General features: G+C 52.3%; 1 protein-coding gene across 1 annotated transcript; it reads right to left on the bottom strand.

Moving 5' to 3' along the window:
• Positions 1 to 5,938: 5,938 nt before the first annotated feature.
• On the bottom strand, positions 5,939 to 10,609 carry LOC123068359 (alpha-xylosidase 1). Its single transcript, XM_044490934.1, has 3 exons — positions 10,097 to 10,609; positions 8,995 to 9,650; positions 5,939 to 8,080 (listed from the first exon to the last, which is right to left on the bottom strand). The coding sequence occupies exons 1-3, from the start codon at positions 10,351 to 10,353 to the stop codon at positions 6,156 to 6,158; spliced, it is 2,838 nt and encodes a 945-aa protein (XP_044346869.1). The 5' UTR covers positions 10,354 to 10,609; the 3' UTR covers positions 5,939 to 6,155.
• Between the last annotated feature and the right edge of the window lie 16,811 nt (positions 10,610 to 27,420).

The raw sequence follows: 27,420 nt of genomic DNA, 5'->3' as shown, positions 1-27,420 counted from the left end.
TTCGGCGTCGCAAGTTTGGCCTTATATGCATCAGCTCCGAATCATGTCTTTGGTCAAATGTTGGGTTTGCCCGGCTCCTGGGTTTGCCGCTTTATGTTTCGTTCTTATCGGCTAAGGCGGCCAAAGGAGAACTACTGCGATTGTGCCCTGGTTATTCCGGATGAGCACCTCAGTAGAGAGAGCCGAAAACTGACTGTCATGATATAGCGACAGACTGTTCAACCACTCGAAGACTTATAGGAATCTTTAGGATTCCTCCGCATTAACGAAGGACCGCTTCCCAGTCATGTACACACGCGCCCGTATTCGGATGCACGCAAAGGTACCAGGGGCTACATAGCCACCGTCAAACTCCTATGGCTAAGTGAAAGTGTTACAGCTATATAGTCCGGTTGCCTAGTTCGACGTGCGATCACCTTCTTAATGGACCAAGACGTTGGATCAAGTGTGATTACGCATATTTTCGCGAACACCCCCGCATTGTATGTGTGGGGGCTGAAGCCAACGACTGCTAACTTTTAGATTACATATATACATAAAACGGCCGCACAGGAGGCACAATAGCACTTTCAGGCGAAAAGTATAAACATAGCCTCCATAATTACAATGAAATTGTTTTTACAATGAAACAATTTGTCACTCGAACATGACATTCTTCGAGCACTGAGCCTCTATTAAGCGAGCACCTTCTGTTACCTGCTCCAAATAGTGCTCGGCCGGATCTTGGCTTCCCGCCGGATTCTGGGTCGCAATGATGGTGGCCTCCATGTCTGCCAATATGCTTTAACGCGGGAAAGAGCCATCCGTGCACCCTCTATGCATGCCGACCTTTTCATGGCATCGATTCGCGACACGGCACCAAGGAATTGTTGCACTAAACCAAAATAACTGTCCGGCGTCGGCCCCTTCGGCCATAGATGGTCTATCACAGACCTCATTGCAAGACCGGACAGCCTATGGAGCTCAGCCACAGCAGCCATCCTCTCACTCAACGGCAACGGGCGCGTTGGAGCACTGAATTGCGACCAGAACAACTTTTCTACTTCATTACCTTTTTGATCCTCGAAAAACTTCTTGTAGCGGCAAAAAGGCAGGTGAAGCACAGCAACAGTGAAATCAGTCGTGAGTGTTACTATATCACGGCGCTGTCACTGACTCTGACTAATGCAAAACTTCGAGGAGCAGAGAAAACAACAATGTGAAAATCGAGTATGGTGTAGGGTCTCGCGAACGAACATGCCTCGTGGACATGGGCGCCCTCTGGGTCCCGCACGTCTATCTAGACTGTTTTCGTGTCATCCTCCCATGAAACAGTACGAAGTAGTGGACCCTTATAAGCACATTGAAACACAAATACAAAGGACTACGAACACCTAAGATACCCTAAGCCAACCATAACAGAAGAAGATCTCCAGAGCCCTGTAACATCATCACTGAATCTTGAGAAAAGATCCCTGCCGCAGAAGGATCTGCAACCATGCGCAAGCAGATCATCACCTTCGACCACAGTACAATTGTCACCATGCTGCTTCCTCCTTTCTTGACACCAGCGCTGAGAGGGCATGGACATCAATCCAACACACCTGCAACAGCCGTCGCCATCTTTGGCTTTAAGTACCGCGAGAAATGTCCCTTCCGGAAGGAAGAGAACTCGAGTCATCTGACTGGTCCAGCACCGCGGTCAGGCCATTCATCCGGGCAAAGCAGGATCTCCCTCCAGCATCAGTGCAGTGCAGAGGAAGGAGAAGAACAACAGCATCAAATCATACCGACAAGGAAGAAGAAGCGTCTTCGTCTCCCTGCATCCATCGCCCATCTGAGGACCCAAACGACCAGGGCCGATGGACCTCCAGCCACCATAGCCCGCGACCTCGACGAGATCCAAGGATCCCCCACCCCGCTGGCTCCTAGACGAAGGCAAAAGCCTCGCCTGACCGCGAACGGATCCCGGAGAAACTTATTCCGACGCGACAACACCGCAACGGCCTCGGCAGCGTCACCCTCAACCCTAACCCTACCACACACCCACCTAGCGGACATGCCCGAGGTTCCTCCTCCCTCTCGCCGTCGGAGCGGCCTACAGAGGAGAGGGAACCGGCGGTGCCACCGGCAGCGCGTAAGGAAACCCTCGTCGCCTCCTTTGATCGCCTCGTGGGATCCTACTTTTTCAGGAGTGAAACAGTTTTTTTCACGGGTTTTGAGAGAGACAAGTAAATGCGCCTGCCTTTTCGATGTCCGGAAAAGAGACGTATATTTCGGCTCTTCATGAGATTTACAGAAGGAAAAGGCACACTGTTTCTTAATCCATCGGAGAACATATTTGCTGCAGATTACTTGAGAGAAAGAAGAAACCGGTCAATCTCGAGCGCTCGTTCACTACTACCAAACTTGTCTAGTAGATCAGTAGCACTTGCTTCATGTAGTGCCATGGTTTGGCTTCAGGGCTTTATTTTTATCGATAAAAGATGGATTTTATTGATTCATAACGTCGGATCAAGAAAATAGAGTCATCATGAACACACCTGGCATCTTGATAACTACGATGCACACAACCAACACCAATGTATACACAAAGAAAAATGACCTCTAAAGGTCCCGTTGAAGCAAACTCAGACATGCAGCTGCAGCCACCACCGATGACAGTACCCAGACTATGAGAAAAGTGTTTCAACAATGATGCCCCAAGAAGGGAACAACACGCGAGTGCCGCCATCGCTAGATCCACCCAAGAGACTGGATCTTGGGTTTTCACCCCGAAGAATAAGTCTAACCAAACTCCATACAATGCGTCCAACAAGGGTATGATGTAGAAACCACCATTACCAGGTACAACTAATGTAGATGAATCTATAGTTTTCACTACGGAGCTCGAAAAAACATGTGCTCAAAAGCACCACCAATTTTAAGTCACCATGTATTGTCGCCCCCACTTTCAATGAAGAAGTCACGGATGCAGGCCATGTCGTCACACCTCAACAACCGTACATGTTCACATCCCTAACGCGGTGAGCACCACACAAACAGGACATATACCACGTATATGTAGAGCGGATCAGAGCAACACGTCAACATCAACAAGGTTATCAACACCACCAAGAACCCACTAAAGGGGCCATCCAACAGCCTCAAGTCTCCAACAATGGTTGGACATAGACCACAGAGATAAAGCCATTGGAGCCGCCATAAACCCATACAGGGCCATCCGGCAGCCACATCCCGTCTTCACCAAAGTCCATACGAAAAAAGCAGTTGCAATCATCGAGATGTTTCAGGATCTTTTATTTTGGTTATCTTCTTCACTAGCCGTTAAGGTTTTTTGAACGCGAGACATTTCCCAAAGTACTTACAAACAACTTAAAGTATTGCATTGCAGTATATATAGCCAAAAAGAGACCCTAAAGAAAAAGAAATTTCACTCTATGCAAGGACTTTACATGAAAGACTGCAACCGAGAAGAAAATTGCAATGTGATCCTTTGTCTTCAAGGCTTCGACAGGAGACCGGGATGACCCTCACCGAGGACAACACTACTTGGGATGTGGGTCTCGCCGTTGTTCCGTCACCCCCTGAAGCAAGATGGGGAAGAGGTGGACGTTGAGTCGCAACTGAACCTATAGTGGGGGCAACCTCGCCGTGGCTTCAAGAGGCGAACTCCAGATGCTATAGTGGGGCAACCTCTCCGGTGCTACAAGCTAGGGGGGCCAATCTGGCGGTGGATTGGAAGCGCGTACCCCTATGATTATGCAATCAGCCCAGAAGATAGAATGAGAATGAAGGTTTAAAAAGTGAGTTTGTTGATGTATGACTTTGTTGGAAAATACGCAGGCTCTTAGGTGCTCCACACCCTTATACGAATATTAATTTTAAAACATACTACCTCCGTCCTGGTTTACTGGTCCACTTCATATTTTGTGTTAAATTTCGATCATAGTTTTCATTTATAAAATATTAATGCATATCACAAAAATTATATCATTGGGTTCGTATCTGAACAGAGTATCCAATGATATTGTTTTTATGACATGCACTAATATTTTGTTAGTTAAAACTAAGATTTGAATTTGGCACAAAATACGAAAAGAACCAATGAACCAGGATGGATGTGGTACCAGGAAAAAAACCCTGAATTTGGGTGATATAAAATCTGGGTGCCCAATCTACTCCCATGTAAAGTTTCATGGAAAAATACTAGAAAATACCAGAAAGTGTACTCGCGTGTGGTATCAGGATTTGTTTTTGTCTTTTTTTACAGACGATACGTTTCCTGGTATTTTTCACGAAACTTTACCCAGGAGTAGATTGAGCACCCATATTTGATAGGGAAACGTTTCCCTCCGGTCGACCGTCCGGGTTTCGGCCGGTCGCTTCGTCGCACGAGGCGCTGGCATGTGGGACCCGTGCAGAAGCTTTTTGACCACCGCTGGCCACCTATCTTATCTCTTCACGTGACCCGTTTTCATCCCCACCCACTTCGTTCCCCACCGCCTGCTCTCTCTCTCTCTCAACCCAATTCAAGCGGCGGCAACAACGACACCCACCAACGACCACGGTGCTGCGACGGGGAGGTGGGAACCGACGGCGACGGGGATGCTGGAACCGACGGCGGTGGATGCTGCAGATGTCGGCCGCTGGAGCTGCAACGACCTCGACCGGCGTCACGGGGGGAGGGGGCACCACCGGTGCTCAAGAAGATGCGACCTCGACCAGCCATGGCGGGTGTGGGGACGGAGGTGGCGTTTTGCTACAGCCGACCCTGGTAGACGCTGGAAGCGACCATGGTTTTGGCTGGAAGCGGCCATTAATTTTGCTAGAAGTGGCCATGGATTTTGCTGGAAGCGGCCATGGTTTTTGCTGGATGGCAGACGCGGGCATGCAAGATGCTACAAGCACATGTCGGCGAGCTGCAAGCGTGGTCTGGAATAGCTTCAACCAGCGAACCAGTCGGAGCTGCGAGAGATGAGCGGTGGGCAGGGTGCTGAAACCGGATGCCCCCTCGCCGCTGGTGCGTTATTTTTGCTGGAGCTATTGTTCTTTTTGCTGGAATTAGTCTACTTTTTTGCTACGATCAACCACTGAATCTCTCCCGGTTTGAGTTTGTTTCCTATTGGAACCAGTGCTTAATTTTGCTACAACCATTGGTTTTTTTGCTGGAATTGGTCTACTTGTATGCTACAATCAACCACTGAATCTCTCCCAGTTCGAGTTTGTTTTCTGCTGGAACCGGCGCTTAATTTTGCTACAGTCATTGTTTTTTCTGCTGGAACTAGTCTACTTTTTTGCTACAATCGACCACTGAATCCCCAGCTAAGTCTACTTTTTTGCTTCCATCATATTCTGTTTTTGCTGGATCCTGTCATTGTTTTTGCTTCCACCATGTTCTATTTTTTTGGCACCACATTCAGAGTTGCGACCGTGGGGGCATCGTCGGGCTGCCGCCGACGGGTTGGCCGGCGCTGCAGTAGAAGCATGCGAAGGATTAGGGGGAGGAGGAGGTGCATGGTTGCAGGGCATGGACACGGGGGAGACGAGGGGGGGGGGGGGGAGTGGAGACACAGCGACGGCGAACTCCGATCCACGGCGGGGGCGGTGACCTGCGTGGTGCGGGGCAGGTGGTCGTGGTGGGTGGGGCATGGCGGGTCGATTTGATGGGGCGAGGGGAATTTTTCTCGTGCTCGCTCGGAACGATGGGTGGGGGAACGAAGCAGGGAAGCTGATCTGGCGGATGAGATGCCTTGCATCGTACGGCGCAGATACGGCCGGCCCAAATTTGGGCCGGTGCGCCGGCGCAGATCAGCGCCCTATTTGATATCCCAAAATTCCAATTTCTTTTTGAATTTCCTGGTTTATTTCAAATCCTCTTCCCTGTTTTGTGGTTGTTTTTCACTGCTTGTTAGGGCACTGAATAGCTGCAAGGGAAAACATGATAATGCAGGGGACAAGCAAAACGGCCGAAATGCAGTTTTATTCCCGGCAAGACTGAGCTTCAATGGCGAATCAGAGTTCACAAATGGTGTTCGAGGGCAAGTAACCACCCCCCACACAAGTTACAGAACCGACCCAAGCACGATGAGATGAACTACTTTTTAGGCTCTAAATTAGACACACACGACGAATCCAACGAAGAACGCGCATGCAGATGGAAGCATATAATTTTCCTATGCTTCGATGTGCATGCTCCACGTCATGGTGAAGCTCTTCCCGAGCGGCAAGGCCAGCCCGCCCACCTCCATCGTCACGCCCCTCCTCCCACCCTCCACGCCGTCCTCTTCTTCTCCTTGGCGCAGCGCCTGCGCGGCGTCCGCGGCCGCGAAGTAGGGGCTCGACGTGGCGACGGCGGTGGCGTCGTCCGCGCCGTCGACCTGGATGGCGAGGTCCTTGCCGGCGCCGTGCAGCCCCAGCACGGTGATCTTCTCGATGACGAGCCCCTTGCTCATGCTGTAGCTCCCCATGGCCACGTCCGACCGCACCGTCACCTCCCTGCCGCCGCGCACGGCCGCGTGGAACCGCGCGTAGGTCGCCTGCCCCTCCGCCAGCACCATGGCCGGCCGCTCGTCGTCGTCCACGTACACGGCGCCCTCCGCGTCCGCGTCCTCCGCGCCCAGCGGGAACGCGACCACCAGCGTGAACGGCGTCGCGCGCGCGTCACGGGAGATGGTGCCGCCGCGCTGCAGCGGCAGGACCGTGCCCTGGTGCACGTGCACGTTCACCTCGTTCAGCGGGGCCGGGAGCCTGAAAACGGCGGATGCCCCAGACCCCGTGGACACCACCGCCTTGGTCGTGTCGAACAGGTTGTACCAGGTGCCCGGCGGGAACACGGCGTCCACGGAGCTGGCGCCCTGCTGGAGGACGGGGGACACCATGACGCCGGCGCCGAGGAGGAACTGGTTACTGACGCCGTAGCACGGCGCGAAGTCCGGGAAGGAGAAGAAGAGCGGGCGCGCGACGGGAGCGCCGGTGAGGTGCGCCTGGTAGTTGAGCGTGTAGAGGTAGGGGAGCAACCTGTAGCGCATGCCGAGCGCGTTTCGGGCCGACGTCGCCACGGACTGCCACTGGTAGAGCTCCTGCCTCGGGGAGGCGAAGTTGGCGTGGTCCCTGGAGAAGGGGTAGAAGGCGCCGAGCTCGATCCACCGGCTGCACAGCTCCTCGAGCGGCGGCGGGCTGGCCGGGTAGAAGCCGCAGATGTCGGAGCCGACCATGGGCATGCCGAAGATGCCGAAGTTGAGCATGGTGGAGATGGAGTAGCGGAGGTCCTCCCAGGTGCCCTTGTTGTCGCCGGTCCAGTGCGCAGCGTAGGCGCCGGAGCCGACGAAAGTCGACCTTGTCAGGATGAACGGCCTCTTGCCCTGGATGCTCTGCAGCCCCTTGTGCGTGGCGATGGCCTGCGAGAAGCCATACAAGCTGTGGGCATTGTACTCCAGGACGCCATTGTAGTGCACGGCGCTGGTGGCGATGGTGTTGTAGCCGAGGCGCGCCGACTTCCCGGAGGCGTTGATCTTGTACGGCGGCTCGTCCCACCTTGTGTTTGTGAGGTTCTTGCAGTCGAGGCAGCACAGCCAGGGCTCCTTGGACGTCGGGTCAGGGCACCGGTGCGTGGTCGGGATGGTGCACTTGCCGGTGCAGAAGTTGGAGGCCTCATTCATGTCGATCCAGAGCCCGTCCACCGGGACGAGCTCGTGGAACCGCCGCACCTCGTCGATCCACCACGAGGCGCCGTCCGGGTTGATGAAGTCCGGGAAGTAGACGGGGCCGGGCCAGACCTGGGCGAGGTATGGCTGCCCGTCGAGCTTGATGAAGATGTCGCGGTCCATGCCGCGCTGGTACACGCCGTAGGTGTCATTCACGTTGATGCCGGGGTCGATGAGGACAATGTACTTCATGCCGCGCGCGTGGATCTTGTCGAGGAACGCCAGCAGCTTGGGGCGCGGGTAGTTCACGGGGCTGAGCGTGAAGTCCTTCCTGGCGTCCATATGGTCGTCGTCGGTCCAGATCACGTCGAGGGGGATCTGCGCGCTCCAGTAGTTCTCCACGACATCCTCGACCACCGAAAGGTTATGGTATCCCCACCTGCATTGGTGGAACCCTGCAAACAAGAGCAAAAATCAGTAAGACATTTGCAGATGCTAATGTCATTTTTTTTTCAAATGGTAATGTCATTTTCTTTTCAAATGCTCTGTGCTGGATGTGGAGGAAGTGCTGCAGAGTAAAAGAAAATCTACGATTTACAGAAGTGTAAGCTGGAGGTATTGGTGATAGCAACTGGACCACATCTACATAAGAGGTTCGCAGATTGCAATGTTAAAATTCAAATGCTGAATGTGAAATGGTCATTGCGGAGTAAAAAACTCTACGTTTACAGAAGTGTAAGATGGAGGTATTTGGTGATAGCAAATGGACCACATCTACTGCAAGAAATCCAATGAAGACAACCGCTGTGATTTATTGCTGTTTGGTATTGTCTCTCAGGTCTCTTGACCATATTCAGAGCAAGTTTTGTCTTTGGTTTTTGCAGTGACATTCTCGGAGCAAAACTGGTCCACTAGCTGGGAATATCACTAGGATGCAAGTAAAGTCTTCCAGTTTCTTGACAGTATATTATACTACTACTGAGACTGAAACAACCATAACCAGCACGTACTACTGTAGTACTAAAAATTCCATGGATAACAAAGAAAGGTAATTTAGAACTGAGCAGGTGTCGAGACAATGAAAATTTATATGGTATCTTCTTGGAACAAAAGTTCAGACAATGACAGATTCAGGAGGCTATTTTTCTAGATGGGCTTTGAGATGATGCCTGGCAGTCATATATATGAATGACTAGTGCTACTACTTTGAACAAAGGTTACAATTAAGCAAGGGGAGCTGGATATAAATGTGCTTACTATTCTTGCTAGAATTTGCCTCATTCTATATACTATGAGTAGTACCATTGGCTAAAAGAAACTCAAGGTGAACAAGATGTATCAAGGCAGGCAGAGTTGATGGGCTGGTTACCAAATGCCCAATACGGCATGGGCGCGGGGCGGCCGATCATGGCGGTGTACTGGTCCACGACGGCGAGCGGCGTCGGGCCGGCGAAGAAGTAGAAGTCGAGGAGGCCGCCGATGACCTTGTAGGTGAGCGAGGTGCCGGTGTAGAACACGTCCATGCCGTTGCTGTTGAGCAGCAGCACGGCGTGCGCGACGCCGCGGCCGGCGAGGTTGCGGAGGTCCACGTACACCGGGTGGGAGCCGTAGAGGTCGGTGTTGAGGTTGATGGCGGAGGCGTCGGTGGTGTAGAGCGTGTAGGGGTCGTTGGGCCGGAGCTTGATGCCGCCGGGCTGCGTGCTCTCGCCGAGGCCGTACAGCGCGGCGTCGCCGGGGAGCCGCGTGGACACCTCCAGGTACTGGTCCTTGAACACCAGCGGGGCGCGGCTGGTGTTGAAGAGCGGCTGCCGGGTGGAGAGACGGTGCACGGCGAACCAGAACGGGTCGCGGCCGTAGGTGAAGACGAGGTCCTGCCCCGGGTACTCCCCGGCGGTGAAGGGGGCGCCGCCCGTGGCTGCCCCGAGGGGCGGGGATGGCTCCCGCGGGAGCAGGTCGTAGGGGACCTCCCACCTCTGCTTCTCCGCGTCCGTTATCTGCACCCTCACCCTGTCCTTGGTCTCGTGCCTGCACGCACATGCACAGTAGAACAAACACATTCCGCCATTAAAAATTGCGCGAGCTCACATTGCATTGGCCTCGCTCGGAGATTAGGAATACTCATGATTGGAATGCATATACTACCACTAATCCGTCTGGACAGATTAATCATGGAAGCATGAACACACATTGTACTACTACTAAAACATGGCAGACATCTAGGGGAAACTGAGCATTATTATGCTTCTAAATTTCTTGATTTCTTGGGCACGTTTATGCTTGTAAATTCACAGACCAATTCCTAAAATTTGGGGTGCTGTTTTACCTTTTCTTGAGAACAGATCGAACAGGGAATCATTGCAACCACAAACAAACATTCCCCTCAAACAAAGCTACTAGTACTACAAGCCGTGGAATCAACATAGAGCACTGTGAATAAAATAAAAACTGTGGGGAAGAAGAAGATAGATTACTTGACGAAGAGCCTGAGGCGGGGGATGTCAGGGCCGTAGGTGGAGGTGCGGCGCTTGACCTGGAGGAGGCCGACGAGGCCGCCGCCGTTGGGGCGCTGGACGAGGGACACCAGCTTGTACCCGAACCCGGCCGGCGTGGGCGCCTTGGCCTTTGGCTTGGCAGTCGCAGAGACGCCATTGCTGCTGACCGCCAAGGCCAGGAAGAGAAGCACAAGGTACCGCCATGGCAGGAGGTGGGGAGGCGGGCGAGGGAGCATTGCTGGCCGTCCGTGCTTGTCCCGCCGGCCGGCTTCTCCTTCCACTCCCCGCTCACTGGCCGAGCACACCGAGAGACGTGTCGCAGGCTCCACTACTCTCCCTCCTCGCAGGTGTGGACTGTGGGAGAGAGTGAGAGGTGGATAGGGAGTGAGACAGAGGGAGCTGTAATGATGCGAGTAATGAGGGGAGAGAGAGAGCGAGCGATGTCAGTGTGCGGCGGTACACTGCATGCGCTGAGTGATGAGGGGCATGTTCAACGGGTGTGCAGCACCGTCCTCCTTTATAGCCGCCGCATCATCTCTCTCGGGGTACCCTGCATCGCAGCCTGACCGGTGGGGTCGGCTAAACCGCGGCATGGTTGTCACTCACTGCACGCAGCAGAGAGGTTTTGACGCCTAGATCAAGGCCATGGATTCACCAACTCAAACATGCCTCAATGATTCTATCCCGATTCTCCCTTGCATAACCTTGTAGAAGGTTTAATACTACTCTCTTAAAAACATTATTGTATTATGGGACGGAGGGAGTATTGAGTAATAAAGGATTTTTTATAGGTATTGAGTGCTAAAGGTTGTTTTTACTCCAGCGACAACAATTTTGACGACGAAATCCCGCTTCCAAATGATTATTCCCGTTTGTCGCGGAAATTCGAGCAACAAACCGCTGCTCTCCTTTCCATCCAGATCTAGATAGCGAAGTGGGAGGCGCGTATGGCCCAGATCGCGGACGTGGGGGGAGGGGGAGGGGTGGGGGGGGGGTGGCGTTCAGGCTGGTGAGTTTAGTTCCTAGTTTGTTAGCGCAACGAAGGCGGCCAAGGTGGCGTTGGCGATGTGCAAGGATCGAGTACGAAGGAGGACGGGAGGTTGTTCACCGATGGCAAAAGCAAAGTATCCAATCGAGATCGTGCTTTGGGCCATGGAGGAGACGGAATCTGCAGATCAAGTGTTGCGGTGGAAGAGGGTGGTGTTTTGACCCCGCATATGAGCTCCTCCTGGTCCGGAGGAGGATATGGTGGCAGTGGTGATGGCGCTGCCGACGAGGAGGACTCGGAATATGCTGATTCTAATCAACAACGATGGGGCGATGGCGTGGAAGAAGAAGGCCAGGGAGGTGGTTTGCATGCCAAGACGGTCTTCGTACCTCGTCGTTCTGCTTGCCTGCTCAACCTCGCTTGCTCCGCGGCCGCGGAGTATGGGTCTCCCATGCCGGTAACTGCTTGTGGTTACTTGTCGTGGATGATTCACACAAGGATGCTAAGATCTCGTGGGTTTCTGCAAGTAAGTTTTGCACCCCCATTGAAATATTTGCATTCACCTTCACGTTCTAGTGGAGTGCGAATTGTGAACATCAATTCTAGATCAAGGATAATTAAAATCCAAGTTAGAACAACTAATGAACTCAGATCCTTTGTTGTTGGGTATTGTAGTGCAATTTCTGATTTGTCAGGGGAGTAGGAATCCTCATCTAATGTACGAATCCCATGGAGGCAGTGGGGAAACAAATCCAATTATTTGATTTTGATAGGAGCAGTGCCGATATTGAGCGTTTCTCTATATCTTCACTCATGAAGTTAATACAAGTGAGGATTGATTTCAGTGCTTTTCCTCCAACTGTACCTGCCTCACCACTCGTGATACCCAGGAAGGACATCCCTCACTTCCCACACCGTCCCACACTTCTTTTGTAACTAGCACACACACTCTCACTACTAAAGTCATTCCTACCCCCTTTCAAATTGGCTACCGGGATCAAACCGTTTCTGTTTGCTTAATCTGGTAACAACTTCTTATGCTTTTGTCGTGGAGGCTTTACAAGTCAGTCTATGCATAATTATATTTCTTGGAATGCTGAATCCGCTTTTGAAATACAGATCAGGGGCGGTATTCCTATTCCTTGGCTCGTGATAAGCAGAATTCTTTTGAGAAGAGCTTGCACCTATGCTTCTATAAAAAAGCGCCTATGTGGAACAGATGCTTCTAGTTGATCATCATAGACCAGCAAATCCATTTGAGAGTTGTCTTTCTTTGATACCAGTACGAGACAAGCTAAACAAACAGAAACCGTATTAATACCGAAGAACACAAGATGTGGGTCGTCAAGTGGGTAATATTGAACCTCATGTTTTCTGAGATGGTGTTCATCTATATGATAATAATTCAAGTTAAATCGGGGATTCTTGTGAAAAATTAGTCCTGCACTTCTTTGTATAATTGTAATGTGAACATGCTATGCCAGGAGGAAGCATATTTTGTTCTGGCAGGCTAAGGCCTAGGGCTCCCATAGTGCCTGATGATGCTCATGGGCCACTTGGATGCCCCATGTGGGATTTGGGAGGGTGTGGCAAATACAAATTCTGTATATATACTTTCTAGTGCTTTCAGTTACTAAAATAGCTAGCATTCCCCTCCCCCCTTCAGGAGCTTGACAGTGAACTTTCTGAGCCGATATTAGGGCTCCATGTTACACCACCAAGGGTGGAATAGGATAATAGAAAGTTTGGAGGCGCTAGGGATCTAGGGAGATCCAACAAAGCAGGAAGAGTTAAATACAGATATCTGAGGAGAGATCTAGATGATGATATGTTAGGGAACAACAATTCTAGAGATGGGTATGAAGAATAATGCGAGGGATGGAGATCTGAGTAGAAATCAAGGTCATCAGAAGCATAGGTGACAAGTATTGAATAATGGTGGTTTGTAGTCTAAAGGTCAAGGTTTAAAAGATCTGAAAGGTAATATAGATGTTGGATAATTCTCAGCATAATGATAGGGTGTGACCTCTGTTGCTTCGAAACAGTTTCAGAATAGGGTGGCTCTGGATCTGGCACAACATCAACAGTTGTTGAGGGCTTTGCTTGCTCAACTTGCTCAGAGTAGTCAACAATTATCCCTAACTCCGGAGCCCAATTCTTCTATTAGATCCTAGAGTATATGAGTGATCTTGACAAGGGAAAAGGTTCTATTGATAATGTGGCTGGCAGTAGTCTTGGGAATTTGAAAATTTTTGTGGGAGATGTTGGTGAGTAGTGGTAGTTCTAAGAGGTTGGAAATGTAGCAAATGTTGTGTCCACTATGAATAATATGAATCTATTCATTATATGTGTCGGGGGTTGGGTCCGACATATGCCAAAGGATGGCTTATCATGGTGGGAGCGAGTAGAACGTCGCCGGTGCCTGGAAGCGGGATGAGGCGTAGACACGAACGTCGACGCACTTTACCCAGGTTCGGGGCTCTCCTAGGAGATAACACCACTAGTCCTCTCTGCGGGGTCTCCGCATGATCACTAAGGCACTGGTGAATACAATGGTGCTCCTCGAGTTGTATGCTAGAGGCAGAAGGAGGCAGGGCTAGCTCTCTTCTTCCTCTAGGGTGGATGCTAGTTCTAACAGGTTGGGAACCCCTTGCATGGGTGCCCCGGGGGGGTTTATATAGGCCTACCCCCCAGGGGTACAATGGTAATCTGGCCGGGTGTTGGACCCGACTGTCAGTGTCTCTGGTCGCCGGCTTCCCCGCCGGTAGCTGGGGACCGTTGTCGTGGTTCTAAGTCTGACAGTAATGTAGGGGGTAGGTATGGAGAGGCAAGATCCTAGCTATGGAGTAGTTGTATAAGCAAGAGATTTTACGAGTTCAGGCCCTTCTCGAAGGAACTAACAGCCCTACGTCTCGGAGCCCGGAGGCGGTCGACTGGATTATGGGTGTATGAGTTACACGGGTGTGAACCCTTTATACTAAGGAGGGGGGTGGCTTATATAGAGTTCGCCAGACCCCTCCGGCCCTCAGTTGTGTAGGGTTTAAAGTACATTAAGGTCGGGCGTTACTGGTAACGCCACAAATAAAGTGCTATGATGACCATTAAAGCTACTCAATGGCCGACCATTTGCGTAGAGAGTGACTTTAGATCTTCTGGCTGTCGAGTGGTTGGCTTCATGGTCGAGTGTCTTCGAGTCCGTCGAGTGGAACGCTTCTGAGTCGATTGACATGTGGTTTCTTCTAGAGATGTCCTTGGGGAGGGTAGTTTGGACAGGTTCATGACCCTACCCTAGGTACATAGCTTCATCATTAGCCCCCGAATGGATCGAGGTTTGAGTGGGGATGGAGTTGAGAACTCTTCCGACCCATTTTGTGTGATATGAGTATATCTTGTTGTGGGTCCATGAACCTAAATAACGACACCAACTTCTTTTTCGGTCGCCTTGGTCCATTCTTGGTTTTCGTCGAGTGAATTTCTTTACTTGCAAAGCTCCAAGTGACGGTGTGGAGGAGATCCTCCGTCTGACAAGTTGTTCTGCTGCTCGCGGATTTTGCGGGATTCGAATTTTGGGAAGTGCACGGGGCGGAGGAGGCCGCAGTAATCGGGCGGGATAAGGCGGCGACGCCTCGATCTCCGCGCCACCTTTTTCGCCACGTATCACGCGCATGACTATTGCGGGATTTGACAGGATCGTCTGGGCCTACAGGTCAGTCACTCGGAGGCAACTCCATATAAGCCGCTAGCCCAGGGTTTTTGAATAGTGAGCCTTCATTTTCCCCTTCCTTCTTGAATTCCTCCGCCACCTCTGCTCTCATCTCGGTGCCGTCGGTCTGCTTGGGCTTCGCCTGCGGCAATGGTGAAGGAGAAGACAGCAGCCCTGGAGCGCGCGAAGAAGGCGGCGGCGCAGGTGAAGGCGAAGAAGTCTGGTCGGGGCGGATCTTCCTCGAGGTCTGCCTTGCCGCGGGGCTGGATCCAGGGCGACTGGATGCCCTCGGCGATTCGTCAGGAAGATCTTGATGACTTGGCCGAGGGGGGATTCATCCCTCATGGATCTGCGCGCCTCCCGGGGAACGAGATCGAGCCGCAGCCTCTCGAGGGTGAGTGTGTCCTTATCGCCACTCATGTCGACCGCAGATTCTCCCTGCCCCCTCATCCTTTTTTTCGGAGTTTCTTGAACTTTTTCGGAGCGCAACTCCATCACTTCACTCCGAATTCCATCGTGTACCTTGCTGCCTTCGTGTCTTTGTGCGAGAATTTCTTGGGTTGCCGTCCTCATTGGGGCCTCTTCAAGCATTTTCACTTGTCGTTCTCAGTCGGTTAAGAAAGCCAAGTCAAGTGACGATAGGACGCAAGTGATTCAGATGTGCGGGGGCCTTGGGATCCAGATGAGAAGCAAAAGTTGTTTTCCAGCTATGACTCTTCCTGACTCAGTCCGCGGGTGGCAGTCGACCTGGTTCTACTGCAAAGACCAGCCGACTCCTGGACAGGCGACGGGTCTTCCCCTTTCTCCTTGAACCGAGCAGAAAAACTACTGAGATGTACTCGATGCCCAACGGGGCGCAAGAACAGACCGAGGAGGGAGAGGCGAGCGGAGGTGAAAGTGAGGAGGAGTGGCAATCTGATGGTGAGGGGGAAGAGGATGACGACAGCTCCAGTGAAGAGGAGGAGGAGGAAGTCGATCCTCCTCGCACGGAAAGGCGATCCAAGCTCACCCACGACCCCGTGAGCGAGCGTGGGAAAGCGAGTGCGCCCGTTGGGCAATCGTCAAAGCGCCCTCTGGCGGCTTCTCCGGCGCCGACTGAAAAAGCGCCGAAGCATCCACGAGCGGCGCCATCAAAGCCGCCGAAGGCCTTGACCAAGATGAGAATGCCCATTCCCACCATTTCCGGGTAACAGCAGAACTTGTGTTTTCTCGTTTAGCACGGACGAACTCTTGGTCGACTCATTGACTAACCGACTAGTTTCTGAAATCTGCAGTGCTGCTACCTCCAAGACCTCCGCCAAGAACGAAGACTAGGAAATGGAAGACGCTGCCACCTCCAACCTTGGTACGCTCTCTGTAGTTTCACTTTTGGTCGATTGGATTTTCGATTTCAACTTTGGATTTTTCCTGTAGTTCCTCCTCATGTCATCGATCTCCCTGATGATGACGACGAGGCGCCACTGAGGTTGAGGAGGAATAGAAAGGCGCTGACTGGCAAGACTACTCAGACTGCACCAGTGCCTGAGACATTGGTTCAAGAGGGTGGCAATATCACTCGGAATTCCGTGTCCTTCACTGTGCCGCTAACGAGTGCCCGGCCTTCGTCGTCGACTGCTGACCCGCCCTCCCTTTTCGCCACACACCATGTCCCAGAGGACCAAGCGGGTGCTGCTAAGGAGGCTTATACGCCAGGCGGGGATCATGATGGAGCAGGTGAAGGCGATCCGGGAAGCCAGCCAAGCGGCCTATGATGCTAGCTCAGCCCTTCAGAGCAACGTCCAGGTTAGTTGGTCACCGCTTGTTCTGTTAGGATATGCTATCTGAAGACTTTCTTTCCGAAGATCTTTGTATCTGTACACCCACTGGGTGTGTCGATTGAATTTTTGGGGTGGGGGCACGCTGAGTGCACCCACTGGGTGTAGTCCCCGAGACTATGGTGGACTGCTGGTAGTCGACTGTAGTCTTTGTATTTTGAATTTCTTCACTCTAACTTCTTCACTTGGTCTGGTCGGACCATGTCGAATGGAATCTTGGAACTGGTGGGGGCACGCTGAGTGCACCCACTGGGTGTAGTCCCCGAGACTATGGTGGACTGCCGGCAGTCGACTGTAGTCTGAAGAACCTGTGTTTTTTTGGTAGATCATGATGAGATGAAGGCTGACTGTTGGCAGTTAGCTATAGAGCTATAGTTTTAGGATCATAACCTCTTTATCTCTTTCGGCCGACTGATTGGACCAAGTCGGTAGAACCAGTGGGGGCACGCTAAGTGCACCCACTGGGTGTAGTCCCCGAGACTACTGTTGAATATTTTGATTTGGCTGTAGTCTTAGAAATGTTACGATTTTTCTCTTAGTCACTCGGAAGCAACCTATCTTTGATGTCTATCAACTGACCCTTCGTAGAAATCTTGCGAGCTTGTGGCTCGCTATACTGAGTTGGAAAACAAACATATGCAGCTCGACCTTGACTTGAAGCTTGTTCAGGAGAACTTTCAGAAGGCGAAGGACGACACAAAAGGTATGATTGGTGAGAACTTGACAACTGTCTTTATCTTTCTGCCCATTCCTAATTCTGATCGCATTGTCATTTTGCAGATAAAATGAAGGAGGCTCTGAAGAAGAAGGACCACAACCTTGCCGAGGCACAGAAGGCGGCTTTGGACAAAACGAAGCTTGCGGAAGAAAAACACGGAAGTCAATCTGAAGGCTGCTCTCGACGCGGCCAACACGGAAGTCAGCCATCTGAAGAATGATAAGATAGCTCTGAATGACAAGGCTGGTGAACTGGTGGGGAAGAAGAATGATTTGGAGGCTTATCTGGGAAGGCTCAGCAAGAAGTTATTCATCATGCTTGAGGGTAATCTCTCTTACCTGACTGACTTGTAATCATCGACTTATCGTAGAACTGCTGGTTTACCTTTGAATTGTATTTACAGAATTCTGCCAAAACTTTGAGGAGGAGACCAGTCGAGTGGAGACAGGCTTGGACCCCATTAACTCTCTTGTGAAGGATGAAGTTGCTATGAACGTGCTCCGACTGGAGTCTCGTGTTGCTGGTGTGGTTGACTACCTTGCTCGACTGAAGGTTGCGGCGTCTCGAATCGACACGACACTCTGGCCAGGAGCGAGGCTTCAAAATGACCTCGAGTCTCTAATGACTCGACTGAATGAAGTCCCAGGTCGAGTGCAAGAATGGAAGAAATCTTCTGCCAGGTGCGGCGTTGACGTTGCTCTGTCCCTGGTCCGTGTTCATTGCAAGGATGCGCGAGAGGAAAAGCTGGCGTCCATCAAAGTTGCCAATACCAAGAAGCACGACTTCCAATCTTTCATGGAGACCTTCATTGCTGTTGCCACTCGGATTGCTGACGGAATCGACTTGGACCAGTTTGTCGCACCCTCCAGTCCTCCACCTGAGGAGTAAAAAACTTCTATGCTTCGCCTTAAATTTGCCTCCGAATGCCGAGTGGTTTTGTAACCGATAAACTTTTACAGGCTTGACGCCTAAGCACTTTTGAACCCGTAGGATATTATCTGAACTTGGCTTATCATTGAATATGCTTGCATTTGCCTTCGAGCGAACTTTGTTCTTCACTCGGAATATACTTTAGTGCTTGAGACGCAGCTTCGAGGTGGAAAATCCAGTCGACCTGCACCTCATCGCTCTTGCAGGTAAGGATGGAGCACAAATTGCAGTCGACCTACGTCCTTGCAGATCGGGATGGAGCGCACATTGTATTTGTGGCGTAGCTCCGAAGGAGAAGGTGGCAGTCGACCCGCACCTCGTCGTCCTTGCAGAGCACATGTTGTATTTGTGGCGTAGCTCCGAAGGAGAAGGCGGTAGTCGACCTGCACCTCGTCGTCCTTGCAGAGCGCACGTTGTATTTGTGGCATAGCTCCGAAGGAGAAGGCGGCTGTCGGTGTCAAAACCGGCGGATCTCGGGTAGGGGGTCCCGAACTGTGCGTCTAGGCGGATGGTAACAGGAGACAAGGGACACAATGTTTTTACCCAGGTTCGGGCCCTCTCGATGGAGGTAAAACCCTACTCTTGCTTGATTAATATTGATGATATGGGTAGTACAAGAGTAGATCTATCATGAGATCAGAGAGGCTAAACCCTAGAAGCTAGCCTATGGTATGATTGTTGTTCGTCCTACGGACTAAAACCCTCCGGTTTATATAGACACCGGAGAGAGCTAGGGTTACACAGAGTCGGTTACAATGGGAGGAGATCTACACATTCATATCGCCAAGCTTGCCTTCCACGCCAAGGAAAGTCCCATCCAAACACGGGACGAAGTCTTCAATCTTGTATCTTCATAGTCCAGGAGTCCGGCCGAAGGTTATAGTCCGGCTATCCGGACACCCCCTAATCCTGGACTCCCTCAGTAGCCCCTGAACCAGGCTTCAATGACGACAAGTCCGGCGCGCAAATTGTCTTCGGCATTGCAAGGCGAGTTCCTCCTCAGAATATTTCATAGAAGATTTTGAACACGAGGATAGTGTCCGGCTCTGCAAAATAAGTTCCACATACCATCGTAGAGAGAATAATATTTGCACAAATCTAATATGCTGACGTATTCTGCAGCGTGACATCACGCCACAGCCAAGCCTTTATTAGAATCGTTTTACTATCCTACCTCAGCGCGTTTAGCGAGGCGGTTTCCTTGGCACGTCTTGTCAAAGCAGAGATCGTGTCCCCTTATTCCGGTATTCTCATCAATACGGGCATGGGTAACCCAACCGTGCCATCAATCACGGTGCTTGGGAGATAAGCGAGTTTTACCAGGCTGGTGGGGACACATAGTTCCGTCCGCCCCTATAAGGGGATAAGGATCCACCTTTTTCATCTACGCTTTCTTCCTCCTTCGCTTATCCATTTCCGCGCACCCGAGCTCCAGCACCCAAGTCCGCACTTCCCACCTCAACCTTCTCCAGCCATGTCCGGAGCGGGAGGCAGGTGGATGGCCTCCTCCGTCACGGAGGGGCACATCAAAAAGCTGAGGAAAGCCAGATACTTGTCCAACGACGTCGCGCACCGGCTCCCAGACGAGGGGCAGGTTATCCCCACCCCTAGGCCCCATGAGAGGGTGGTGTTCCTTCCCCATTTCCTCCGCGGACTGGGCTTCCCACTCTACCCATTTGTCCGGGGGCTCATGTTCTACTATGGCATGGATTTCCACGACCTGGCCCCGAACTTCATCCTCAACATCTCGACGTTTATCGTTGTGTGCGAGGCCTTCCTCCGCATCAAGCCCCACTTCGGCTTATGGCTGAAGACCTTTGTCAAACCGAAGGTAGTGGGCGGCCAGCAAGCGGAGTGCGGAGGCACCATGTTGGGCAAGATGCCCAACGTCATATGGCTCGAGGGCTCCTTTGTGGAAACCATCAAAGGGTGGCAATCGGGGTGGTTCTACATCACTGAGCCGCGTGACCCTGAATGGGCAGCGGCCCCCAAATTCCGATCTGGCATCCCCACTCGGCTCACCTCCTGGAAAGAGACGGGCCTGTCGTGGGGTAATTCGGGAGAGCTGACCGGACTCCAAACCTGCATCCAAAACCTGATGGACAAGAAGGTTAAACTTGTCAACGTGGTCTAGGTCATGCTCTTCCGCCGGATCCTCCCGTGTCAACGACGGGCTTTTAACTTGTCAGAGTTCGACCCGGCCCAACACCAAACTTTGTCCAGGCTTTTTGACACAATGCACGAGGATGCCTGGAAGGTGCTATTCAAGGGCGCCGAGGTTCCTCCTCCCATTACCGAGGATCACGGATTCTGCGCGAAGCGGCAAGCCAGCGTGGTAAGCTTGTTTTACCCTTTACGGGATACTCGTTTTTCATAGTTTGACTCTATGTGGGATTCTAAGCTCCCGTTTCTTTGACAGGACTGGCAGAAGAAGTCCGGACAGATCGACTGTCCGGCTCCCTTACCCGAAAGCCCAGCAGATGCCCGCTTGGCGAAGCTACTGGTCCCGTCACCTCACGTGGTGCCGGAGAAGAAGGCCAAGAAGAAGGCCACGGGAACTCGAAAAAGTTCCCGGCGCCAGGTGGTGTCGGATTCATCGTCCGATGACTCCAAAGCGCCCTCCTCCCACGAAGACGAGGAGGAGGAAGAAGAGGCCTCTCCCCCTCCAGCAGGGGGAGGAAAGAAAAGGAAGGCTACCCCAACTAGGGGGCCGGAGGGTCCAAGAAGGGAAGGACCCTTCCTCCGGACCACTCCGCCGACACCGACGACGGCGAAGAGGAGTGGCCGTCTAGGGCCAAGCCCCTGGCAAAATCGTAAGTATCCGGATACCAGAATAACTCATGGCGTCCCTTTATCGCATGGCATCTTCTGACGCCGAATATCATCATGCAGTCCGCCCAAGGTCCAGCTCAGCGCTTCGTTGAGCGGCTCCCTGGATTCATCGGATGTCAATAGTCTTTCACTCCCAACCGCTACCTCCCCTCGCCCTACGGACGATGCCGAGGTGGAGTCCCAAAAGGGGCCAAGCCAGGAGGAGGTGGTCCTAGAGGCACCGCAAGGCGACCTCCTAGACTCCAGGCGCCAAGGGGACAAAACCCCAAAGGGCTTTAAGTCCGGGCCTGGACCGGACACCGTACCGGAACCTTTAATGATTTCGGAGACCGGCAGGCGGCCCCCTAGTAAGAAGGGCAAGCCTATGACACCGGTGACCTCCGTCCAACCGGAGGCACCGGATAATTTGCTGGAGGTGCTTAATGGTGCCTCCATCGACGAGGAGCACCGCACTATTATGAGTGCAGTGATCCAGAAGGTTCAGTCCGCCAAGAGCGGGCTGACGGAAGCTTGTGCCAGCCTTCTAAAAGGCTTTGAGGTATATATTTGAGATATGTAAAAATATTACCGCATAGACAGTAGCCCCTGATGCTCAGTTTGGTGTTCGGAAAGAAAAGCTGGACTGAGGATCTAAAGAGATATACGCAGGAGTCTAACATAAGTATGTCAATATGGGAATGCAGGCTGCGCTGCTGACATCGGACGCACTGACTGCGGAGATAGATGCATTGAAGCAGAGCCTCGAGCGGTCCAAGAACGAGCTCGGCCTTGCCAAGAAGCAGCTCGAGGACAAGGAAGGTAAGTAGTACCTTATATAAGTATATATAAAAAGATCTGGTTGCAAATAATGACAGGACCACCGTGAGTATTACAGGGGCCACAACCGAGGTGACGACCCTGAAGGAGGCACTGTACAAGTCCAAAGACAATGCGGCCGTGGAGCGCACCGAGCGAGAGAAGCAGGAAGTGCAGGTGGCGGAAGTGCGGCAAGAGCTCCATGCTCTTGTGAAAAAACACGAGAGGTTGGAGCTTGACTCAAAGACTCGAGAGTCCGAGCTTGCCTCGGCCCTTGAGAGCGCCGAAGCCCAAAAGGCCCTCCAGGAAATTGAGACGATGAAGGAGATAGCGGCGGGTAAGACATTCTTTATGCAAAGCAAGCACGTGAAAGTGAATTACTTGTTACTTACCCGAGTCCGAAGCTCTCCAGGACCATTCGCAGATCTGCCCTGTAGTGTGTCTGACGCTGCCGGATTCTACCGAGCCAAGGAAGGGAGCGCGACGGAGAAAGTGTTCTGGTCCCAGTATGGTGAGGCCGGACACCCGGTGCCCTTGAGCGACCAGGTGAAGCAGCTGGTCGAGCTCCATAAGGCAGCCGAACAGGCCATGAAGGGCCTTATAGTCCGGCTATGGCCTGGGGAGGTCATGCCTGGGAGCTACTTTGGGCTGGTGAGGTGGCTGGCGGATGCCTGTCCATGGCTTGAGGTCATCAAGCGCTCCGTATGCATCGAAGGCGCCCGTAGGGCCCTTGCCCGTGTTAAAGTACACTGGGGCAAGATGAATGCTGAGAAGCTGGTGACAGATGGGCCACCGGAGGGGAAGGAGCATCGCAAGCCCGAGATGTATTATGAGGGCGTCCTGAAGGGTGCCCGCCTTGTGGCGGGTGAGTGTTCCAAGGATGTAATTTTTGAGTAAACTCGCTCGTGTTATCCTGTGCGCTGGAAACTTTTTCATATGCGCTAAGCAACGCTTGTTGAATTTAAAATATTACCTTCTGTGCGGCCGTTTATTAAATCTGAGAGATGGTGAGTCGTCGGCTTCTACCCCCATGCCACTAGTGCTGGGGTGTTCGGGATAAACCTGAGCGCTCTTGTTCCCATTCTTGGGTCCTTCGAGGGAGGCGCTCAGCACAACGAACAAGGCAATCGGACTATAATGCTTTATCACTCTCACTTAGCCATAGAATTCTATAATTTTAAATTTCGGCGAAGCCCCTAGTATTCGGAAGACCGAGTTCGGGGCGCTATCCACGCCTAGGCCGGATAAAGCCAGCTCCTCGCTCTAAGCGGCATAAGTCTTTAGGGACTCGAAACCTCTCGAACAGCGATCGGCTCTCGCCCTATCATGACGGTCAGTTTTAGCTTTCTCTACTGAGGTGCTTAACCCAGCTCAACTGGGGCACAATCGCAGTAGTTCTCCCAGCGCTACCTTAGCCGATATAACGAAACGTAAGGTACCAAAACATGGGAGCCGGGCAAACCCACTATTGACCCAAGACATGATTCGGAGCCGATGCATATAATGCTATAAGTTCGGGGTGCGGCACTCATGAGAGTGTTCGGACTTCTCACACCATATTCTGGGGTACTTAAGCCCCTGGTGTATTGGCCATACCAAAGTGCACGGTTGCATAATGTCATAACTGATCTTAAAAAATGAATGCAATAATAGACAAGAGCTATGTATTGTTTATTAAAAGGCTGATGTGAAAGCAGAATGATACAAATAGTGTGATAAGCAAGAGATGGGATTATTTGACATGTCTCCCTCCAAGGGCAAGCTACGGAACTTTATGTAAGACAGGTATTTAGCTCGTTACAGAGACCACCTGGACATTCGATGTAGCTTGCTACCTCCCTGGCTGTTGCATCGTGTGTCCAGCGATTATACTGCTGGACAGGCCACCGGAAAGTGGAGTCCTGAAAGTAAGAAAAAAGAAATGACGGAATCGGGAGCCCCTAGCGCGGTTGAGCCGCATTTCGGGCGTGCCGTGGTTGTGCCCCTCCCCTTATGGCCATGGTATTTCCAGAGCGTAATTATGTACGCGTGGTACTGGTTTTGCAATTTCGCGAGGGCTAGGGTTGGGGCCGCACTGCTACGCTTGCTCGGAACGTGCCAAGTGGTCTTGTTGTAGGTTACTGCAGGCGCGCTTGACGGTGTCCGGATGTTTAATAGCTGGATTGGAGAATTGCCTTGAGAAGCTACTTTGTACTTCCGCTGCGAGGGCCGCCGTGTGCTCCTCCGTTCGAAGAGAGCGTTCGGTGTTTCCATTGACCATAATGACTCCTCGAGGGCCTAGCATCTTGAGCTTGAGGTATGCATAGTGCGGCACCGCATTGATTTTCGCAAATGCGGTTCGTCCGAGCAGGGCGTGATAGCCACTGCGGAACGGGACTATGTCGAAGATAAACTCCTCGCTTCGGAAATTATCCGGGGATCCGAAGACCACTTCGAGTGTAACTGAGCCTGTATAGTTGGCCTCTACACTTGGTATGACACCTTTAAAGGTCATCTTTGTGGGTTTGATCCTTGAGGGATCTATGCCCATTTTCACACTGTATCCTGATAAAGCAGGTTCAGGCTACTGCCGCCGTCCATGAGGACTCTAGTGAGGTGAAATTCGTCAATGATTGGGTCTATAACCAATGCGGCGAATCCACCGTAGTGGATGCTAGTGGGGTGGTCCCTTCGATCAAAAGTGATCGGGCAGGAGGACCACGAGTTGAACTTCGGGGCGACCTTTTGGGGATGTGGGTTGCGTATATCATGTTCACCGTCCGCACTTGTGGGGGAAAGCCCTTCTGTCCCCTATTGTTCGGCAGCCGGGGCTCCTCCTCGTCATCGTTATGTAGCCCCTTGTCCCTGCTTTCGGCACTTAACTTGCCTGCCTGTTTGAACACCCAACAATCCCTGTTGGTGTGATTGGCTGGTTTTTCGGGGGTGCCGTGTATCTGGCACGAGCGATCGAGTATTCTGTCCAAACTGGACAGACCCGGAGTATTTCTTTTAAATGGCTTTTTCTGCTGACCGGGTTTAGAGCCTCTGAATCCGGCATTTACTGCCGTATCGCCAGCATTGTCGCTGCTAATGCGGTGCTTGTGCTTGTTGCGACGCGACCTGCCATTGCTGTCCTTGGTATCCGAATTACCAGGGCTCTTGGTCATGTTATTACTACGAGCTAGCCAGCTGTCTTCTCCCGCGCAAAAGCGGGTCATGAGTGTTGTGAGGGCTGCCATGGATTTCGGCTTTTCCTGTCCTAGGAGCCGGGCAAGCCATTCATCACGGATGTTGTGTTTGAAGGCTGCTAGGGCCTCTGCGTCCGGACATTCGACTATTTGATTTTGCTTGGTTAGGAACCGTGTCCAGAATTGTCTGGCCGATTCCTCTGGCTCCTGAATTATGTGGCTTAGGTCATCGGCTTCTGGTGGTCGCACATAGGTGCCCTGGAAGTTGTCAAGGAATGCGGCTTCCAGATCCTCCCAACAACCAAGTGATTCTACTGGCAAGATGTTAAGCCAATGCCTAGCTGGTCCTTTGAGCTTGAGTGGGAGGTACTTGATAGCGTGTAGATCATCACCGCGGGCCATGTGGATATGAAGGAGATAATCCTCGATCCATACCGCAGGATCTGTTGTGCCATCGTATGATTCGATGTTTACGGGTTTAAAACCTTCGGGGATTTGATGACCCATTACTTCATCTGTGAAGCATAGTGGGTGTGCGGCGCCTCTGTACTGGGCTATATCACGACGTAGCTCAAATGAGCTTTGTCTGTTGTGTTCGGCCTGGCCGTATTTGCCATATCCGGCGTGATGGTTATCGTCACGTGTCGTGGGGCACCCACGCGTTCCGTAGATCGATCTTGTTTGCCTTGCCTTGTCCTCCAATATTTCTCGCAGGTCCGATGCATTTCCCCGTGCCTCGGTATTTTTTGAGCGACGCCGGGGTGCGGCTTGAGTGGATGGCCGAGAGGCCTCTCTATCGCAGCCACGAGGTGGTCGGTCGGCCGTGTCGTGCACTGGTGATGTAGGTTTAGGTGCTTCCTCCTCTAGTCGGGGTAGCAGCCTGCGTTTTGGGTAGCTCTTGGAGGGGCGTTCGAGTTTGTACTCTTCGGCTGCAAGGACTTCAGTCCATCTGTCGGCTAGCACGTCTTGATCAGCTCTAAGCTGCTGCTGTTTTTTCTTGAGGCTGCTCGCCGTGGCCATAAGCCTGCGCTTGAAACGCTCTTGTTCGATGGGATCCTCAGGCACGACAAATTCTTCGTCATCGAGGCTTGCCTCATCTTCGGAGGGAGGCATGTAATTATCGTCCTCTACCTCCTTGTCTGCTGCTCTCTCATGAGGGCTAGCTTCTTCCTCCTCTTGTGGTGAATCCTGCTGGAGGGGGTTGTCTTCGGCACTGTCCGGGGTGTTATTATCTCCCGTGCCGGAATCACCGTTTTTGCTTTGGCGGGATTTAGAGCGGCGCCGTTGACGCTGGCGCTTAGGCTGCTTTTTGGAGGGATCATCCTCCGTTGTTCCATCGCCATCCCCTCTTTTGGGGTGTCCACCATGTATATGTCGTATGACGAGGTGGCCTTCCAGTGCCCTATAGGCGCCGGGTCTTGGTCGTCTCCTGCATCGGCGTCTATACCGTCGATGTCTTCGGAGTCGAAGTCGAGCATGGCGGTTAAATCATCGATAGTGGCTACGAAGTGGGTGGTGGGTGGGCTTTGAATTTCTTCATCGTCCGCATCCCAACCTTGCTGACCATAGTCCGGCCAGGGCTCTCCTGATGAAGAGAGAGACTTTAGTGAATTCAGAATGTCGCCGAAGGGCGAGTGCTGAAAGATGTCTGCGGCGGCGAACTCCATGATTGGCGCCCAATCGGGTTCGACTGGCAGGGCCGCGGAAGGTTCGGAGTCCGGAGAGGAGTCCGACACCTTGGAGTCACGAGCTTCGCAAAGGACAAGGCCGGTGTTCGGCTCGATTGCCGTAGGGATTGCATCCCCCGAGGCGGTGTCCAGCCACCTGTCCTTGATTGGCGCAGTCGGCTCCGAGCTAAGGGTCAGAGCGGGCACTGGGGCGGCCTCCTGGGCAATGTTCGGTGACAGAGCTAGAGCATGCCCATCGTGACAGTGCGGCGCACTCAGCTGCGGCTCGAACCCGTCGAAGATCAAATCTCCGCGGATGTCACCCGTGTAGTTCAAACTTCCAAATCTGACCTGATGGCCAGGGGCGTAGCTTCCGATCTGCTCCAGATGGCCAAGCGAATTGGCCCGCAGTGCAAACCGCCGAATACAAAGATCTATCCAGGGAGAAAAGTCTCACCCTGGACCGCATCATTGTTGATGATCAGAGGAGCCATCGGGCCTAAAGGTGACAACACAGAGGAACTCTCAATGAAAGCACCAATGTCGGTGTCAAAACCAGTGGATCTCGGGTAGGGGGTCCCGAACTGTGTGTCTAGGCAGATGGTAACAGGAGACAAGAGACACGATGTTTTTACCCAGGTTCGGGCCCTCTCGATGGAGGTAAAACCCTACTCCTGCTTGATTAATAT

Source organism: Triticum aestivum, chromosome 3B (genome assembly GCF_018294505.1).
Source record: "Triticum aestivum cultivar Chinese Spring chromosome 3B, IWGSC CS RefSeq v2.1, whole genome shotgun sequence".
NCBI classification, from domain to species: Eukaryota; Viridiplantae; Streptophyta; class Magnoliopsida; order Poales; family Poaceae; genus Triticum; species Triticum aestivum.
This window is presented reverse-complemented; position numbering and strand designations above follow the sequence as displayed.

Bases quoted from the DNA above. Each gene is read 5' to 3' on its own strand.
- LOC123068359 (XM_044490934.1), bottom strand. From the start codon at position 10,353: ATGCTCCCTCGCCCGCCTCCCCACCTCCTGCCATGGCGGTACCTTGTG. The intron at 9,651-10,096 runs GTAATCTATCTT...ATGTGCGTGCAG, and splicing joins CGCCTCAGGCTCTTCGTCAA to GCACGAGACCAAGGACAGGG. The intron at 8,081-8,994 runs GTAACCAGCCCA...TCTTGTTTGCAG, and splicing joins CATGCCGTATTGGGCATTTG to GGTTCCACCAATGCAGGTGG.